General features: G+C 41.2%; 1 protein-coding gene across 1 annotated transcript in view; it reads right to left on the reverse strand.

Moving 5' to 3' along the window:
- Positions 1 to 449: 449 nt before the first annotated feature.
- LOC135499748 (metabotropic glycine receptor-like) overlaps positions 450 to 20,164 on the reverse strand; it is a 46,100-nt gene continuing 26,385 nt past the window's right edge. The window contains exons 3-10 of the mRNA XM_064790690.1: positions 10,304 to 10,645; positions 8,597 to 8,665; positions 6,974 to 7,083; positions 6,545 to 6,780; positions 6,054 to 6,192; positions 4,595 to 4,700; positions 3,332 to 3,511; positions 450 to 2,748 (exon numbers count right to left, since the gene is read on the reverse strand). Coding sequence (XP_064646760.1) covers positions 2,443 to 2,748; positions 3,332 to 3,511; positions 4,595 to 4,700; positions 6,054 to 6,192; positions 6,545 to 6,780; positions 6,974 to 7,083; positions 8,597 to 8,665; positions 10,304 to 10,645 — 1,488 coding nt within the window. The 3' untranslated portion in view covers positions 450 to 2,442. The remainder of the gene's footprint in view (positions 2,749 to 3,331; positions 3,512 to 4,594; positions 4,701 to 6,053; positions 6,193 to 6,544; positions 6,781 to 6,973; positions 7,084 to 8,596; positions 8,666 to 10,303; positions 10,646 to 20,164) is intronic.

A 20,164-nucleotide genomic window follows, 5' to 3' on the forward strand; every position in this document is an offset into this window, starting at 1 on the left:
ACATAAACAAAACAAGTATTTCTTAGGTGAATGGCCATATAAGGACAGTTTAATACAATAGCAACGCTGCTTTGAATGGGTTTTAGGCGGACGATTTCATTTACCTACTTAAATTGTCGGCCTCAGAGCTGTTCAAAATGAGGTTATTCGACCTCGTGATATTAGGCAATGGGTATGCTTTTTGCTATATTGCAGTCACGGAAAGACATGCTAAAACAATGCAGATAAACCGAGTTCGCTGTCAAACACAAAGCACTTGTAAGAAAATAAATAGCAAGCTAATATTAATCTAACTTACATCACATTGTCTCTGGACTCTTATTGTTACATTCGAACGCTGGATTAAAATACTTGGACCCGGGCACTAAAAATACGTATCCTTAATTAGGGAAGACACACAGGCTATTCCTAGCTCTCCAAGTGAAATCCCTGAATGTAAGGTCACAAAATAGATTAGGATTTATTTTATCGACTGGTCCCATTTATTCAAATAGTTTGGCCTTGAAAAAATTGATCTCGTAGGAAAAGCATCACATAACGAAATGTATACTCAGGCTAATCAGAAAAGTCAATTTTTGACTGACTACTCTTGTGTCGAAGGATGAGTGTGGGCTTTGAATGGTTCTACCAACACTGACAGGTGGCGCCTGCCTCTAACGTTCTATATAGTTTACAATTCTTGGCAACGATCAAGCTCTGGATATGCAACTACATGTATATTACAAGTTTTCATTGTTACTATATACTGGGTACGAAGCTGGCGACTGTGGTGATGATGCGCACCATTTCTGCCATTTTTCTTCTGACACAAGGATTCTCTTAATGGTTGATATGTAAGAGTATTCACTTCTGCCCCTTGCATTTATTTAGATTCACCCTCACGATATTGAATACATACAAAGCTAATGAGAAATCTGGCAGAGGACTAGACACTTCATTTCATTTGCAAGGTGTAATAGCTTTGTAATAGCAAAACGGGCCTTGTTGAAGAAAGAGCCTTGTAACAGCTGCATAAAATCACAAGACATCACATACATGTGATCTCGTCGAATGAGAAACTAGGTCTGCCTTAAAAATATCAGCGGGGTCGCCTTCTATAAAAAAAAGGAGCTGTCGCGTTTACGCAAGGTGCATAGCCTTCATGTTCACGATAGTGCCTCTTCTATTTAACTAGTGACCCACCTGGTATTTAAAGGGGGACATATTTTCTCATTCATCTTGATGCACCGATAGGCAAATAAATAAGTCTGAAGGATTTGTGAACAGAATAAGGTTCAACCATAAACAGTGTGGTGATTCTCGTGGTGGACTACGCGTTGTATGCTGTTCGATTTGATTCAACCTCAGTAGAACAGAACATACTCTGTCCATGGTAACTTTGGTAGGGGCTTCATGCTCCAACTTCAACCCAACTGTGGTGTTACTGGCAGTGTACTGATTAAGCAGAACCAAGCGGAACGACTTACAACACGTAGCCCGTCACGTGAATCACTGCACTGATCGAATTTGATAATTTCGCACGACAGAGGCCTCTATGTGAATAAGAGCAAATATTCTTGGACTGACTTGAAGTTAACATTGAGACGTTAATCGAACAATAATAAGAATAATTATGTTGATAATCAATAATAATAATAGTTCCCTCAATTTCTTCAATGGAGCAAGAAATAATTATATACAACGGCATTTTGTAAAAAAGATTAACTCTTAAGCAGTATTAAAACATTTATATACTATTAAATGTATCTTTCGATTTTTCTAATTTTCTTAACATTGCATTTAGAAAGTATCTTTATTTTACACGCATATCTAAATAGTTGTATTCAGGTCGAAAATATATTCTAAACGTTGAGAACAGGTAGAAGTCACGTGACTCTAGTACAGAATCAACATCCAGAAATATCAGTCTCCTAATTTGAATATACGTCATCATATCCATATTTATGAGTTTCTAGTTTCCGGTATCCGTTGGACGTTCAAAACTGCTAAATCATTGCAAGTTGCGCAATCCCTCGTGCTCAGAATTTTCCCTCCTCCGTATGAGAGTTAGCTTCTTGTGGTAATATTCACAGAAATCTCACATTTTATTCCATAAGCGTAGCACCATGACTTCTTCTGAACACTTCACGAACACTACACTCCAACATGAACTATGTAGATCTAAATGCCATCGTGCACAATTATATCACGTGTTCACCACGGAATATCACGTGGTCATCACGTGGTCTGAAATACCAATTTGACCCCCAAGCATGCCCATGAATAAGAGCACGTCGTTTGAGCACTATACGCATCAGAAAATGCAGCGATTCCGAAGAGAAAATGTATTAAAATCGTCTAAATGTTAAACTTTACAATAATTTTATCCAGTCCTGTTTGAGTTATTGTCCTATAAAAAGCGATTAGAGGTGATGATATCATAATGAGTATTTATAACATGAACTATTTGTGGCTCGTTTTGAAAGTCACACTAGGTAAAACATGGCTGCCCTCTTCGGCCCGACTTGAGCCGTCGAGTGCAATGTTCACGCCTTCGGCACTGTTCGTGGACTCTTCGGGAGTCTTCGACAGTTCGTGTTCGTGTTCGTCATGGTGATGGTGACTGCGATGATGGCGGAATGCTTGTAAAGAAAACCTTCGATGTGTGTTTTTTCTACCACCTCTACGCTTTGATATATGAGGGTTATCCTTACGCATAGTTTTAGTTTTGTAAACCTGTAACTGTGTGTAGAGTCTTTTGAGTTCAGCCTGTAAAAGAGAACACATGAGGTGAGAGTACAGTTATCTAAATAACTTGAGGCTAAGGAACTCTTTGACTCTCTTCTTTTTTACTTTCAGTCCAACATCAGTCAACAAAGTCAACGTATATTTTCACATGCAGAGACGTTTCTGGAGGAGGTATGTGACAATACGGGAACGTCTGCTTTGCTGTTCCCATTTTTTGACCGAGTTTTAGCCTTCTTAATTAGGATGTCGACAATCTACCGACATGACCTCAGATACTTTTCATACACCCAATTATATACAGCATCATATATGTGATATCTTTTTCTCGCTGTAGACAACATCCGTTTCTTTCCCTAATGCACTTACTTCCATCGTACTTTTCACGTCCATTGGTAAGATTATGTATGTAATTTCATTTCAGACCAAGTGTACCCTTGTCAACAATGTTCATATTGATCCGGGCCTTGGGACGGAAGACGGTATAACGAGTGGACGCCACCGCATATGTAATGTATTTGTCGGCCAATGCACTTTATTCTATCGTTCGTTTACACGTCCAGGGGTAAGCTTATAAATGTCAATTTATTTCAGAATCGATACTTACCCGAATATCTTCCGGGTCCATCTCAGCTAGGTTTATTTCGCCCACATCTACATCACCATTGGACGATATCCCTACGTGGAGTTTCATAGATTCGGGAAGTATTGTGTCATGTACATCAGAAGTTGAGAATGCTCGTGTTCGAAAAGTGTCGTCGTCTGGAGGGCGGTGCGCATACCAAAGCTAGAAAAAGAAATAATCACACAATGAACACAAAAGTCGGGGTACCTTTTTAATGCATATTTGTAGTCAAACGCAGGGGCATTTGATGCTCATTGGTAGTCAACGCAGGAGCTTTTGGTGCTCATTGGTAGTCAACGCAGGGGTATTTGATGCTCATTGGTAGTCAACGCAGGAGTATTTGATGCATATTGGTAGTCAACGCAGGAGTATTTACTGCATATTGGTAGTCAACGCAGGAGTATTTAATGCGTATTGGTATTCAACGCATGAGTATTTGATGCTCATTGGTAGTCAACGCAGGGGTATTTGATGCGTATTGGTAGTCAACGCAGGAGTATTTTATGCATATTGGTAGTCAACGCACGAGTATTTACTGCATATTGGTAGTCAACGCAGGAGTATTTAATGCGTATTGGTATTCAACACATGAGTATTTGATGCTCATTGGTAGTCAACGCAGGGGTATTTGATGCGTATTGGTAGTCAACGCAGGAGTATTTAATGCATGTTGGTAGTCAACGCACGGGTATTTAATGCATATTGGTAGTCAACGCAGGAGTATTTAATGCGTATTGGTATTCAACACAGGAGTATTTGATGCTCATTGGTAGTCAACGCAGGAGTATTTGATGCTCATTGGTAGTCAACGCAGGGGTATTTAATGCATATTGGTAGTCAACGCAGGAGTATTTAATGCATATTGGTAGTCAACGCATGAGTATTTGATGCATATTGGTAGTCAACGCAGGAGCAGTCAATCACGTTTACCATAAAAATATGTTTAAAAGTATTTCAACACTCGTTTAACATAAGGCTGATATTGGAAGGAGTCGATTTGATATCGAAAGTTGATGTTGATGAAGTTTTGGATCACTCAATAATAAGTGTTGTATGCAGGGAGTAAATTCGTCTCCAGTCCAGCACGTCTGCGCTTCAATACAAATAATCGATCTATGATCCCACAAATAAAAAGACAACTTGGTCAAGAAGTGAACTATAGTTTGAGTAATTTCGTTCCTCTCCGTTTGAAATGTTACCGTCACCGTCCGTTATAAGACCTTGACTATCACCAGTGAGGCTTACCTTAGGCCCTAGAACGAGTATGAGTGTGACGGTGACTGTGAGCTGACAGCGGATGAAGTACATGAGAAAGATGTAATCTGGGTTAACGGCTAACCACAGAAAATGTCTGAAAAAGAAGGAAAGACATTCATATGATGCTTAAATACTTCACTTCGATTCAGAGGTAAATAACATATCAAATAATGATACCAAGTTGTAATTGTCATTTATAGTCAGATATGGTGTTTGTTATACAATCTGGCCTTCATTTCCAAATAATGTGATTAAAAACACACCTCGTTGATCAATGGATTTTTCGCAATGGTAATGACAAAAACCCCTGGAAATCATTGGAAGAAAAACCGTCTTCGATCTGTTCGTGTAACTTAAAATAGCAGTGTCGAATTTTGCACGCATCATTCGGGAGATGTACATTTTCTTGCCGGTTAAAAAAGTGTGATCAGTTCACCTGTTGCAATTTCTCATGTACGTTCCTCAAATTATCTTATACTCATATCAAAACAATTATCAACCTGGCCTCCGTCACTGGACTACAAATTTAAAACCGATAATGTTTAAAAAACAAACCGGATAATCACAGCCATATTTTGTGTCTTTGAAATTTTTTTTACCACACACATTTTTTTATCTGATGCTAAATTCTATATAGGATTCAATATAATAATATACATATTACATTTTGATATTACTTCCAATCTGGGACACCCTGTCGATGAATATCCGTCCCTTTTGTGAAGCTGGATTCTGATTCCTGATATTACACATAGATTGCGCTGGTGCGATTGATTGGAAAGCCCTCGTATTTGATATGTTCAAGATTTACATTATGCATACGAATGCAAATCACATTTCGATATATAAATACATGTTAACCTTTAAATCAGAAACTATTTGTAACCAACACCGTTGTCGTGATGGGCGCATAAATTTACATCTTGCACTGACAAAGCGTTCAGCAAAACGTTATCTACCATATGACGTCATTGCAGTTTTGGTCACATTTCGCAAAATGTTCTAAATGGCAAAACATCCATAATGCAGGTATTACAATCCTATCATGTCCTTACGATTCAATGATTATACTACATAATATGCATCACTCAAGTAGTGTAATCAAATCTCAATACCAGGCTACCCATCGCTTCAAGTCATGATTTATTGTAGCGAGCTAAATTCTGTTCTTCGCCTGTTTGAGAAAATCTCACCTGATACCATCATAGGTATCCTGCAACTGATCATGTGAATGGCAAGTTCAAGGGTGGCAGTTTGCCATTCACTTCATTTTGAAGTTGTTCTAATTGCTTCAGGATTTCAGGTTCTAGCCAAAATGGTGGAACCTGTGGTCAACCCTTAATATAGTTGTATTCCGTAGTCGGTGGGTTCCTCATGTGATGTGTATTTTACAGGCAGAAAAACGTTTGATATTCAGAAGCAAATCTTAAAGAAACGAGTGTCTTACCTGAGTACATACAATATTGTTGAGATGACTGTCTCGTTATATATGGCCCATGATATATACCGTATCTCACCATATTCAGACGGCGCTGATCGAACACAGTAACACAGGTAAATCCCAAGACAAAGAAACAAAATTTCCCCTGAAAAGGAAGACCGATGCAAACCTGAGTCAGTGAGAATCATATAAAACCGGTGTCAAGCGAACTTAGATCCCTCTCGCTCAAGTTGATGCTCTCTGCATCAGCCCTTGAACAATTATGGCAGAATTAATTTAAATCTACCACAAGTCATTTAACTCCGGGTAGAACAATGTGCACGTGATGACTACTGATAACAACCTACTTTAATTGATAATTTCTCTCCTCTGATTCGCATTCTGCACATGCAGAGAAATTATAGGCTCTGTCGGACGAACGCCGTCCGATGGCAAAGGCAACTTACGCCTTCATTCTTTTAAGGAGTGTTTTTGTCTCCTGGTGTCTCTCGACTTACCTATTTCAATAACATAATCCCACCAATGTGATTTACATATCAAATATTTTGTTTTGTCCGGCGTGATGCCCTCGTCCAATAGGCTATCGTTCTCCCGCACGTGATCCATATTTACTGCGGTCCATGCGGACATGTAGCCAATCACAATTAGCGCTATACCTAGCAGATATTTCAGGAGATCACGATCTCTCACATGGACTCGATGTGCTTTGCGGGATTGAAACTCAGCCAGAACTCTGCAAAAAGATAACTTGTTGTTGCTTGGAAGAACTATACTGATTTCTCTAACTACATTTTGTATATACGCCCAGCGGTGGCATGAAACACTGTCTGAATTAAAGGCAATACCGAATCCGACAATGTCAAATCCACTTCAAGTCCAACATACATCCAATGGGTATAGTCGTGCTGACAAAATGCTATACTAACCTGTACACCTTGAGTATTAGAGCACCATACACAATTGCGAAGCCCACTTCTCGGAACCATGGAATAAGTAAACAAGTCGTCGTGTTGGGTTCAAAATACTGGATGACGACCTAAAGTAAAGAATAAAATCAGTTTTGTAATAAACGCTGTTGAAGTAAGAATTCAGCTATTGAGTCATTCCTGCCCACCTGCCAAACGAATGGATCCAAACTTGATATAAGTAAGATATCATAGAGCATACTGTAAACTATACTAATTGATATGCATATCATACTGGTCGTAGACTGTTGGTGTGGTTATTTTGGTGGTTCATTGCTTTATTATACATGTCGAGCCCGTAAAGCTGAATATTTCACTAATGACCACATGGCGCCGCCGGTTGAGGCAAGCTCTTGTTCTCCACGCCTACTTTCACTAGCGTAGTATTACGCTGTTGCTATATACACGACTGCTAACAATGATTGTGAGCTTCTTCATGAGTATGACTGCACAAAGTAGTGCACAAGGAATAAACAGGACACGCCGCAGTGAGTGAATTGAATGGCTTTCTTTTCACTCTTCTTCGTTTGCGGGTGGGTGTGATTATTAGACAAGTCAACTCAATATTGCCATAAGTTTCCACTGGCTGGAAGAATATAGTCAGTTTAAAAAAATTCACATGCGCAATTCAGCCAAACCCGAAATGCTTATGTTGAATCAAGATGCTTTTGACATAGGATGGCTGGTGCACAAGTCTCATGCATCACTCGGAAATGTTTTGATTTTTAGCCAAATCAAAAGCGGAAAAAGTACCCGCTAGATATAGACTCTCAAGTAACGTTAAACACGTTAAGAGCCAACTGCTTCTTTTATGATGGTAGTTAGTATTGATACTGTAATCATGCTCTAGTGTTTAAACCGCTGGGCTGATATTACAGGTATCTTGTATCGCTATCATATTAGTTAGATATAGTTTGATACCATTAATTATATCACAGTTGGAATTTTCGAGGAATTGCAGCGGGCTTTGAACTTCTTTGGAGGATAATGGGAGATATTCGCAATCAACTTACTCATGACTGATTGGGAAAAGTTGTCAAATTAAACCAGAACGGACCAATGACAAAACAAGTGAGGTATATAATCATTGTGTAAAATCGAAAATATACAGAAACCATAAGAGATATCAGTATTTATTATTGAAAACTGCGCTTCGTTTCGATTCCTTGTCTAGATTCAAGGTTGTAAATCAAAGCTACTCAGTGCCCCGATTGACTGATTGACATGGAATTAACCTCGCCATTCTGTATAGCCAATCAAGGCCAGAGTCAGCCAGTGGCTGCTGGATTTGATGAGAGTCATGGCTCAACTTGTCAGATTCCAGTGGTTAGTGCTGGTGCTATTGATAGTACTGTTCCTTTCTTTTGAAGTACCGGTAGGGCCCAGTGTTAATAACAATTAATATGATGAACCCCCCCCCCCCTCCACCCAGAACAGCTGCTTTTTGGCTACCTGGAACTGTTTAGTGTCGTGTTGGACCTGGACGTCCCGCAGGCATGCGAGGTCTATTTGAACTCTAAGCGTAGTCCCGAACATATCAAACCTCACCTTCGCCATTCTGTTATTGCTCAAAATTGCACTTACCGTTGAAAACAGCAGTAAAGCCCCAAATAGAAGGATTTCTAACATAACCCACATACTAGATTTCATCACCTGGAAGGAAAGAATTACATGTCACAGATATGCATAATGTTCACCAGTTCGTGCATGCATGGACTTGACGTACAACTGTACTGTCTCAAAGCGTTTTAGATTCATTCCTCAGCCTAATCACGAACTCTTCTGCAGAAGCCAAGAAGTGCATACTAGGCTTCACTTGGCCTTTTCAGCCCACTTTAAAGTACGAAGTGGCATTGACCAAGCCTCGAACCCTTGACTTGCCGATCACGAATCAGACGCGATCGTCCACTGTGCCACCGCGCTTCCCAATACAGCAAAATACGACGGAACGACCGCCTAATGTAAAAAGAGAACAAAACTGGACTCTTCTTAAATCTGGTCCTTAATGCAAGGACGAACTGCCAGTGCTTTCTATGAAAGAGAAACTCTTTAAAGGCCGGGGGACCGATAAAACATGACCTCAACGTTGCATCTGTTGATGGTGGCTGAGTTATATAGGTTTAGGGGTAACCCCTTCTATCACGTCGACTGTTATGATACTAGGCTGGTGTGTCAATAGAGAATCTTTTCAAATTATGAAACAAGAAGAGTCAATGACTTTTTTGCACTTAGTACTTCATAGGTGTGTGGTTGTACTATATGCACATGAAGAAACTTTATTGATTTCCTCATGGGTGCATCGGTTTCTCGAACACTCAGAAACCATGCGTTGCTTTCTAACACAAGATCCCGCCAATGATGGATTTCCCTTTTTTATTGGCATATGAAGTGTATCGTAGATTTGTCTAATAGTTTTATGAAGCGTCTCAATGATATGCGTTGCTTAGCAACATGATTTACCTGGGCAAATCTGCAACAATTGACATGACTGAAGAGGTCAGGCAGAGCACGGACTATGGGTTGTTCTATGAAAGGTGACTTATAAGCGGGTATGGTTGGATTGAAAACATGCGTGTTATTGAGTGTACAGTGTATAGGCCGGGGTGCAAAAACCGTGATCATTATTATGTTCGTGGGTTCAAGTGTGCTTCAATCATATTCAGCTGTAACCATGATAACAAAGGTCAACAATTGTGTATCGACCACAGTTGATTGAGGCATACTTTAAAAGGATAAGAAGTACATGCTCATCATTATCATTAATAAATATTGTGCCAATCATTACTGCTCTGCGCCGAGAAATCATCTTTAAAAATTTAATAATGATGGAAAGATTGAAAAGTTTACTTGTACAAACTGTCCCGAAGTCATCCGCACGACAATTCTCAGAAATACCTCGTTACTCCAACACTCTGAAGTATTTCTTTTAATTGGCGTTGTCATTAATTGTCTATTCAGGGGCGTAGAAAGTGGTCGAATGAGCGTATATCTAGCATTTGGATGCTCGATTACACGAGAGTATCTTAGGTAAAAGTAACATTCGCAAGTGGCTGCCGTAAAAAAAGGTTAAATGACGGCCATGATCATACAGTCGTGACGTTCACATGCGCCCACCAGCATTGGTGTTGTTGTCGTTGGTGTTGTTGTTACGAAGACTAACCACTCCTGCCTTCGCTGCGGACAGAAGTGTTTACCTCTGTTTGCAGCACTGGCTGGGGACCATCACAACACTTCAACTTCTTTACCGTAATACATGTCGGAAAACAAACTTGTTATGGGTTAAGTACTTACCCTATTCCTCCTCAGGCGAATAAGAATAAATCCCAATACGAGAGTTATAGTCATACAAAAACTTTGTATTCCAAGGGGAATCCCCCGTAGCATGACGTCATACTCTACGAAACATGGCGTATTGTTCGTGCAAACGTGGCAACCACGTGCACATGGAAGACACTGATTGTTGTCCTTTGAGTTGCCTGCTAAGTTCCCCTCATTACGACGAATGAATTCTTCTTCTAACAACGACCCATTGAAATAGTCCACCCCCTCGGGATTCGGAGGGAAATAGAAGCCGTCCTTACAATAACACCTATAGTTTCCTCTGTGGAACCCGTATCCTGGCATGTGTTTACACTGAAATCAGAAGAGAAAATGTCAGCCGAAACAGAAAAGGCGGAAAACGATATTGTATATCAGCCTGCATGACTACCGGAGACCAGTAGTAGTATATGGTTGGTTCTCAAACCAAAACGGCTATTTTGTGTTTTGGGAATCAACCATAAAATCCACCAAAACGGATTCCAAAACCAAAACGGGATCCAAAACCAAAACGGTATCCAAAACCAAAGCGGTATCCAAAACCAAAACGGTATCCAAGACCAAAGTGGAATCCAAAACCAAAACGGGATCAAAAGCCAAAACGGGATCCAAAAAAGGGGTCCAAAAGGAAAACGGGATCCCAAACGAAAACGGGATCCCAAACGAAAACTGGATCCAAAACGAAAACGGGATCCAAAACGAAAACGGGATGAAAACAAAAATGGGATCCAAAACGAAAACGTGATCCAAACGGGATCCCAAACGAAAACGGGATCCAAAACGAAAAGGGGGATCTAAAACGAAAAGGGGATCCTAAACGAAAACGGGATCCTAAACGAAAACAGAATCCAAAACGAAAACGGGATCATAAGGGAAAGCGGGATCCAAACGGGATCCCAAACCACAACAGGATCCAAAACGAAAAAGGGGTCCAACCGAAAACGGGATCCAAAAGAAAAGGGGATCCAAAACGAAAACGGGATCCAAAACGAAAGCGGGATCCTAAACGAAAACAGGATCCAAACGAAAACGGGATCCAAAACGAAAACGGGATATCAACCGAAAAGGGGATCGAAAGCAAAATGGGGATTCTAAACGAATACGGGATCCTAAACGATAACGGGATCAAGAGGGAAAAAACGAGATCCAAAACGAAAACGAGATTGGAAACGAAAAGGAGACCGAAAACAAAAAGGGGATTCTAAACGAAAACGGGATCCCAAGCGAAGACGGGATCCAAAACGAAAACGGGATCCCAAACGAAAAGAGGATCCAAAACGAAAACGAGATCCAAACAAAAATGGGATCCAAAACGAGACGGGATCCAAAACGAAAACGGGATCCAAACGGGATCTAAAACGAAAGCGAAAAGGGAAACAGGATCTAAGCGGGATCCCAAACGAAAACGGGATCCAAACGGGATCTAAAACGAAAGTGGGATCCTAAACGAAAACGGGATCCAAACGAAAATGGGATCCAAAACAAAAACGGATCCTAAACGAAAACGGGAACCATAACGAAAACGGCATCGAAACAGGATCTAAAACGAAAGCGGGAACCAAAACGAAAACAGGATCCAAACGAAAACGGGATTCAAAACAAATGAAATGGCCAGTGCCATTGTGCTCACCTCATGTGGTGGAAAGATGGATGAAGAGTATGGTATTGTGTCATGTAGTGTTAGGTTTGATGTAGGTCCAACCAATTACAATTCCCTCAAAATGGCCAATTTACAGTACATTATTTTGACCTCTGTGACCTTGAAAAGTAGGTCAAATCAAAAAAGATTCGGATGACACATTGAATGGTTGTTAGAATTAGATGTACCTATGAAATAAAATTGTTGCCAATCGGGCATGTAATTAAGGAATAATAATAGCATTTTGAAGAATTTTGGATTTGGCCCCCTCCTTGGAGGCCAAACGGCAAGTCAGATCGAACCAAACTTCAGTACCTGAGATCACCTGACCAATGGGTACATATGTACTTAATTTGTGATCAATAGTCATTGCGGTTAAGAAACGTGCCATAGTTACGGCCTGACGGCCAATTTACGCCATTTGACCTCTGTGACCTTGAAAAGTAGGTCAAATTAAAAACCTGTGTGACATATACTGTATGGTGGTTTGATGTACCCATGATATCAAATTGGTGGCAATCGGGCAAGAAGTTAAGGAATAATCACATTTTAAAGGTTTTTGGATTTTGCCCTCTGGTGGTCAAGTGGTGAATCATATTAGAGCGAACTTCGGTCCCTGAGATCACCTGACTAAGGGGTACATGTGTACCAAATTTGGGAACAATAGTCATTGCAGTTTGGAAACGTGCCATAGTTACATCCCAACGGCCAATTTACGCCATTTGACCTCTGTGACCTTAAAAAGTACGTCAAATCAAAAACCCGTTTGATATGTGATGAATCCTTGCTACGAGTACCTACCATAAAAGTTTTGTTGAAAACGGATAATTAATAGGAGACATATCACACTTTTAATGTTTTCAATTTTGGCCCCCTGGTGGCAAAGTCATGAATCAGACCGGACCGAAATTCAGTGTCAGGGTACCTCTGACGAAGGAGGTCATGTGTACAAAGTTTCAAGTTCATAGCACAAGAAGTAGAAACGTTTCACACAGGATACGGACGACGACGGACGACAACGACGGACGACTACGGACACAGGGCTATCGTATAGACTACCCTAACGGTGAGCCAAAAAGGGATCCTAAACGAAAATAGGAACCAAAACGAAAAACGGGATCCAAACGGGATCTAAAACGAAAGCGGGATCCTAAACGAAAACGGGATCTAAACGAAAACGGGATCCAAAACGAAAACGGGATCCAAACGGTATCTAAAACGTAAACGGAATCCGAACGAAAAAGGGATCCTTTACGAAAACAGGAACCAAAACGAAAACGGGATCCAAACGGGATCTAAAACGAAAGCGGAATCCTAAACAAAAACGGGATTTCAAACGAAAACGGGATCCAAACGGGATCCAAAACGAAAATGGGATCCAAACAGGATCAAAAACGAAAACGGGATCCAAACAAAAAGGGGATCCTAAACAAAAACGGGAACCAAAACGAAAACGGGTTTCAAACGGGATCTAAAACGAAAGCGGGATCTTAAACGAAAAAAAGGATCCAAACAAAAACGGGAACCAAAACGAAAACGGGAAGCAAAACGAAAAGGTGATCTAAGCGAAAACGGGATCCTAAAGGAAAACGGGATCCTAAACGAAAACGGGATCAAAAGTGAAAGCGAGATCCAAACGAAATCCTAACGAAAACGGGATCCGAAACGAAAACGGGATCCAAACCGAAATTGGCATCCCAAACGAGAAAGGGATCCAAAACGAAAACGGGATCCAAATGGGATCTAAAACGAAAGTGGGATCCTAAACGAAAACGGGATCCAAACGCAAACGGGATCCTAAACAAAAAGGAGATCCTAATCGAAAACGGGGACCATAACGATACAGGATCCAAACGGGATCTAAAACGAAAACAGGATCCAAAACGAAAACGGGATCCAAAACGAAAAGGGATCAAAAACGATAAGGGATCCAAACAGGATCTAAAACGAAAGTGGGATCCTAAACAAAAACGGGATCCAAACGAAAACGGGATCCAAAACAAAAAGGGAGCAAAAACGAAAACGGGAACCGTAGCGAAAACGGGATCCAAACGGGATCTAAAAAGAAAGTGGGATCCTAAACGAAAACGGGATCCAAACGAAAACGGGATCCAAAAGAAAAAGGGGATCCTAAACGAAAACGGGAACCGCAACGAAAACGGGATCCAAACGGGATCTAAAACGAAAGCGGGAACCAAAACGAAAACAGGATCCAAACGAAAACGGGATCCAAAACAAATGAAATTGCCAGGGCCATTGTGCTCACCTCATGTGGAGGAAAGATGGATGAAGAGTATGGTATTGTGTCATGTAGTGTTAGGTTTGATGTTGGTCCAACCAATTACAATTTCCTCAAAATGGCCAATTTATAGTACATTATTTTGACCTCTGTGACCTTGAAAAGTAGGTCAAATCAAAAACCCGTTTGATATGTGATGAATCCTAGCTAGGAGTACCTACCATAAAAGTTTTATTGAAAACGGATCATTAATAGGAGACATATCACACTTTTTATGTTTTCAGTTTTGGCCCCCTGCTGGCCAAGTCATGAATCAGACCGGACCGAAATTCAGTGTCAGAGTACCTCTGACCAAGGAAGTCATGTGTACAAAGTTTCAAGTTCATAGCACAAGCGGTTAAGAAACATGCCACACAGGATACGAACGACGACGGACGACAATGACGTACGACGACGGACACAGGGCTATCGTATAGACTCCCCTAACGGTGAGCCAAAAAGGGATCCTAAACGGACATGGGAACCAAAACGAAAACGGGATCCAAACGGGATCTAAAACGAAAGCGGGATCCTAAACGAAAACGGGATCAAAAACGAAAACGGGATCCAAACGCGATCCAAAACGAAAACGGGATCTAAACGGGATCAAAAACGAAAATGGGATCCGAACGAAAAGGGGATCCTTAACGAAAACGGGAACCAAAATGAAAATTGGATCCAAACGGGATCTAAAACGAAAGCCGGATCCTAAACGAAAACGGGATCTAAAACGAAAACGGGATCAAAAGGAAAGCGGGATCCTAAACGAACGGGATCCAAACGAAAACGGGATCCAAAACAAAAAGGGGATCCTTAACGAAAAGGGAACCAAAACGAAAAGGGGATCTAAGCAAAAACGGGATCCTAAAGGAAAACGGAATCCTAAGCGAAGACGGGATCCAAAACGAAAACGGGATCCAAACGAGAAAGGGATCAAAAACGAAAACGGGATCCAAACGGGATCTAAAACGAAAGTTGGATCCTAAACGAAAACGGGATCCAAACGCAAACGGGATCCAAGAGAAAAAGGAGATCCTAAACGAAAATGGGGACCATAACAAAACAGGATCCAAACGGGATCTAAAACGAAAATGGGATCCAAACAAAAACGGGATCCAAAACGAAAACGAGATCCAAAACGAAAAGGGATCCAAAACGAAAAGGGATCCTAAACGAAAACCGGATCCTCAACAAAAACCGAATCCTAAAGGAAAACGGATCAAAAGGGAAAACGGGATCCAAACGGGATCAGAAACGAAAACGGGATCCAAAACGAAAACGGGATCCAAACGAAAACGGGATCCAAAACAAATGAAATGGCGAGGGCTATTGTGCTCACCTCATGTGGAGGAAAGATGGATGAAGAGTATGGTATTGTGTCATGTAGTGTTAGGTTTGATGTAGGTCCAACCAATTACAATTTCCCCAAATGGCCAATTAACAGTACATTATTTTGACCTCTGTGACCTTGAAAAGTAGGTCAAATCAAAAAAGACCCGGGTGACACATTGAATGGTTGTTAGAATTAGATGTACCTCTGATATAAAATTGGTGCCAATTAAGGAATAATAATAGCATTTTGAAGAATTTTGGATTTGGCCCCCTCCCTGGAGGCCAAACGGCAAATCAGATCGAACCAAACTTCGGTACCTAAGATCACCTGACCAATGGGTACATATGTACTTAATTTGTGATCAATAGTCATTGCGGTTAAGAAACGTGCCATAGTGACGGCCTGACGGCCAATTTACACCATTTGACCTCTGTGACCTTAAAAAGTACGCCAAATCAAAAACCTGTATGATATGTGATGTATCCTTGCTAGGAGTACCTACCATAAAAGTTTTATTGAAAACGGATCATTAATAGGAGTCATATCACTCTTTTTATGTTTTCAGTTTTGGCCCCCTGGTGGCCAAGTCATGAATCAGACCGGACCGAAATTCAGTGTCAGAGTACCTCTGACCTAGGAGGTCATGTGTACAAAGTTTCAAGTTCATAGCACAAGCGGTTAAGAAACGTGCCACACAGGATACGAACGACGACGGACGACAACGATTGACGACGACGGACACAGGGCTATCGTATAGACAGACTACCCTAAGGGTGAGCCAAAAAGGGATCCTAAACGAAAATAGGAACCAAAACGAAAACGGGATCCAAACGGGATCTAAAACGAAAGCGGGATCCTAAACGAAAACGGGATCTAAAACGAAAACTGGATCCAAACGGGATCCAAAACGAAAAGGGGATCCAAACGAAAAGGGGATCCTAAACGAAAACGGGAACCAAAACGAGTACGGGATCCAAACGGGATCTAAGACAAAAGTGGGATCCTAAACGAAAAACGAAAACGGGATCCAAACGGGATCCAAAACGAAAACGGGATCCAAACGAAAAGGGGATCCTAAACGAAAACGGGATCCAAAACAAAAAGGGGATCCTAAACGAAAACGGGAACCAAAACGAAAACGGGATCCAAACGGGATCTAAAACGAAAGCGGGATCCAAAACAAATGAAATTGTGCTCACCTCATGTGGAGGAAAGATGGATGAAGAGTATGGTATTGTGTCATGTAGTGTTAGGTTTGATGTTGGTCAAACCAATTACAATTTCCTCAAAATGGCAAATTTATAGTACATTATTTTGACCTCTGTGACCTTGAAAAGTAGGTCAAATCAAAAACCCGTTTGATATGTGATGAATCCTTGCTAGGAGTACCTACCATAAAAGTTTTATTGAAAACGGATCATTAACAGGAGACATATCACACTTTTTATGTTTTCAGTTTTGGCCCCCTGGTGGCCAAGTCATGAATCAGACCGGACCGAAATTCAGTGTCCAAGTACCTCTGACCTAGGAGGTCATGTGTATAAAGTTTCAAGTTCATAGCACAAGCGGTTAAGAAGCGTGCCACACAGGATACGGACGACGACAGACGACAACGACGGACGACGACGGACACAGGGCTATCGAATAGACTCCCCTAACGGTGAGCCAAAAAGGGATCCTAAACGAAATTGGGAACCAAACCAAAACGGGATCCAAACGGGATCTAAAACGAAAGCGGGATCCTAAACGAAAACGGGATCTAAAACGAAAACTGGATCCAAACGGGATCCAAAACGAAAACGGGATCCAAACGAAAAGGGGATCCTAAACGAAAACGGGAACCAAAACGAGTACGGGATCCAAACGGGATCTAAGACAAAAGTGGGATCCTAAACGAAAAACGAAAACGGGATCCAAACGGGATCCAAAACGAAAAGGGGATCCAAACGAAAAGGGGATCCTAAACTAAAACGGGATCCAAAACAAAAAGGGGATCCTAAACGAAAACGGGAACCAAAACGAAAACGGGATCCAAACGGGATCTAAAACGAAAGCGGGATCCAAAACAAATGAAATTGCCAGGGCCATTGTGCTCACCTCATGTGGAGGAAAGATGGATGAAGAGTATGGTATTGTGTCATGTAGTGTTAGGTTTGATGTTGGTCCAACCAATTACAATTTCCTCAAAATGGCAAATTTATAGTACATTATTTTGACCTCTGTGACCTTGAAAAGTAGGTCAAATCAAAAACCCGTTTGATATGTGATGAATCCTTGCTAGGAGTACCTACCATAAAAGTTTTATTGAAAACGGATCATTAACAGGAGACATATCACACTTTTTATGTTTTCAGTTTTGGCCCCCTGGTGGCCAAGTCATGAATCAGACCGGACCGAAATTCAGTGTCCAAGTACCTCTGACCTAGGAGGTCATGTGTATAAAGTTTCAAGTTCATAGCACAAGCGGTTAAGAAACGTGCCACACAGGATACGGACGACGACAGACGACAACGACGGACGACGACGGACACAGGGCTGTCGAATAGACTCCCCTAACGGTGAGCCATAAAGGGATCCTAAACGAAATTGGGAACCAAAACGAAAACGGGATCCAAACGGGATCTAAAACGAAAGCGGGATCCTAAACGAAAACGGGATCTTAAACGAAAACTGGATCCAAACGGGATCCAAAACGAAAACGGGATCCAAACGAAAAGGGGATCCTAAACGAAAACGGGAACCAAAACGAGTACGGGATCCAAACGGGATCTAAGACAAAAGTGGGATCCTAAACGAAAAACGAAAACGGGATCCAAACGGGATCCAAAACGAAAAGGGATCCTAAATGAAAACGGGACCTTAAACGAAAACCGGATCCTAAAGGAAAACGGGATCAAAAGGGAAAATGGGATCCAAACGGGATCCCAAACGAAAACGGGATCCCAAAGAAAACGGGATCCAAAACGAAAACGGGATCCAAACGGGATCTAAAACGAAAGTGGTATCCTAAACAAAAACGGGATCCAAACAAAAAAAGGATCCAAAACAAAAAGGTGATCTAAAACGAAAACGGGGACCATAACGAAACAGGATCCAAACGGGATCTAAAACGAAAACGGGATCCAAAACGAAAACGGGATCCAAACGGGATCTAAAACGAAAGTGGGATCCTAAACGTAAACGGGATCCAAACGAAAACGGGATCCAAAACAAAAAAGTGATCCTAAACGAAAACGGGAAACATAACGAAAACGGGATCCAAACGGGATCTAAAACGAAAGCGGATACCAAATCGAAAACAGGATCCAAACGAAAACGGGATCCAAAACAAATGAAATTGCGAGTGCTATTGTGCTCACTTCATGTGGAGGAAAGATGGATGAAGAGTATGGTATTGTGGCATGTAGTGTTAGGTTTGATGTAGGTCCAACCAATTACAATTTCCCCAAAATGGCCAATTTACAGTACATTATTTTGACCTCCGTGACCTTGAAAAGTAGGTCAAATCAAAAAAGACCCGGGTGACACATTGAATGGTTGTTAGAATTAGATGTACCTCTGATATAAAATTGGTGCCAATCTGGCAGGTAATTAAGGAATAATAATAGCATTTTGAAGAATTTTGGATTTGGCCCCCTCCCTGGAGGCCAAACGGCAAATCAAATCGAACCAAACTTCGGTACCTGAAATCACCTGACCAATGGGTACATATGTACTTAATTTGTGATCAATAGTCATTGCAGTTAAGAAACGTGCCATAGTTACAGCCTGACGGCCAATTTACGCCATTTGACCTCTGTGACCTTAAAAAGTACGTCAAATTAAAAACCCGTATGATATGTGATGTATCCTTGCTAGGAGTACCTACCCTAAAAGTTTTATTGAAAACAGATCATTAATAGGAGACATATCACACTTTTTATGTTTTCAGTTTTGGCCCCCTGGTGGCCAAGTCATGAATCAGACCGGACCGAAATTCAGTGTCCAAATACCTCTGACCTAGGAGGTCATGTGTACAAAGTTTCAAGTTCATAGCACAAGCGGTTAAGAAACGTGCCACACAGGATACGGACGACGACGGACGACAACGACGGACGACGACGGACACAGGGCTATCGAATAGACTCCCCGACTCCCCTAACGGTGAGCCATAAAGGGATCCTTAACGAAATTAGGAACCAAAACGAAAACGGGATCCAAACGGGATCTAAAATGAAAGCGGGATCCTAAACGAAAACGGGATCTAAAACGAAAACGGGATCCAAACGGGATCCAAAACGAAAACGGGATCCAAACGAAAAGAGGATCCTAAACGAAAACGGGAACTAAAACAAATACGGGATCCAAACGGGATCTAAAACGAAAACGGGATCCAAAACGAAAACGGGATCCAAAACGAAAACGGTATCCAAAACCAAAACGGGATCAAAAGGAAAACGGGATCCTAAACGAAAACGGGATCCTAAACGAAAACGGGATCTAAACGAAAACGGGATCCTAAACGAAAACGCGATCCTAAACGAAAACGGGATCAAAAGTGAAAACGAGATCCAAACGGGATCCCTAACGAAAACGAGATCCCAA

The sequence above is a fragment of the Lineus longissimus genome, chromosome 15 (genome assembly GCF_910592395.1).
Source record: "Lineus longissimus chromosome 15, tnLinLong1.2, whole genome shotgun sequence".
In the NCBI taxonomy this organism is placed as follows: domain Eukaryota; kingdom Metazoa; phylum Nemertea; class Pilidiophora; order Heteronemertea; family Lineidae; genus Lineus; species Lineus longissimus.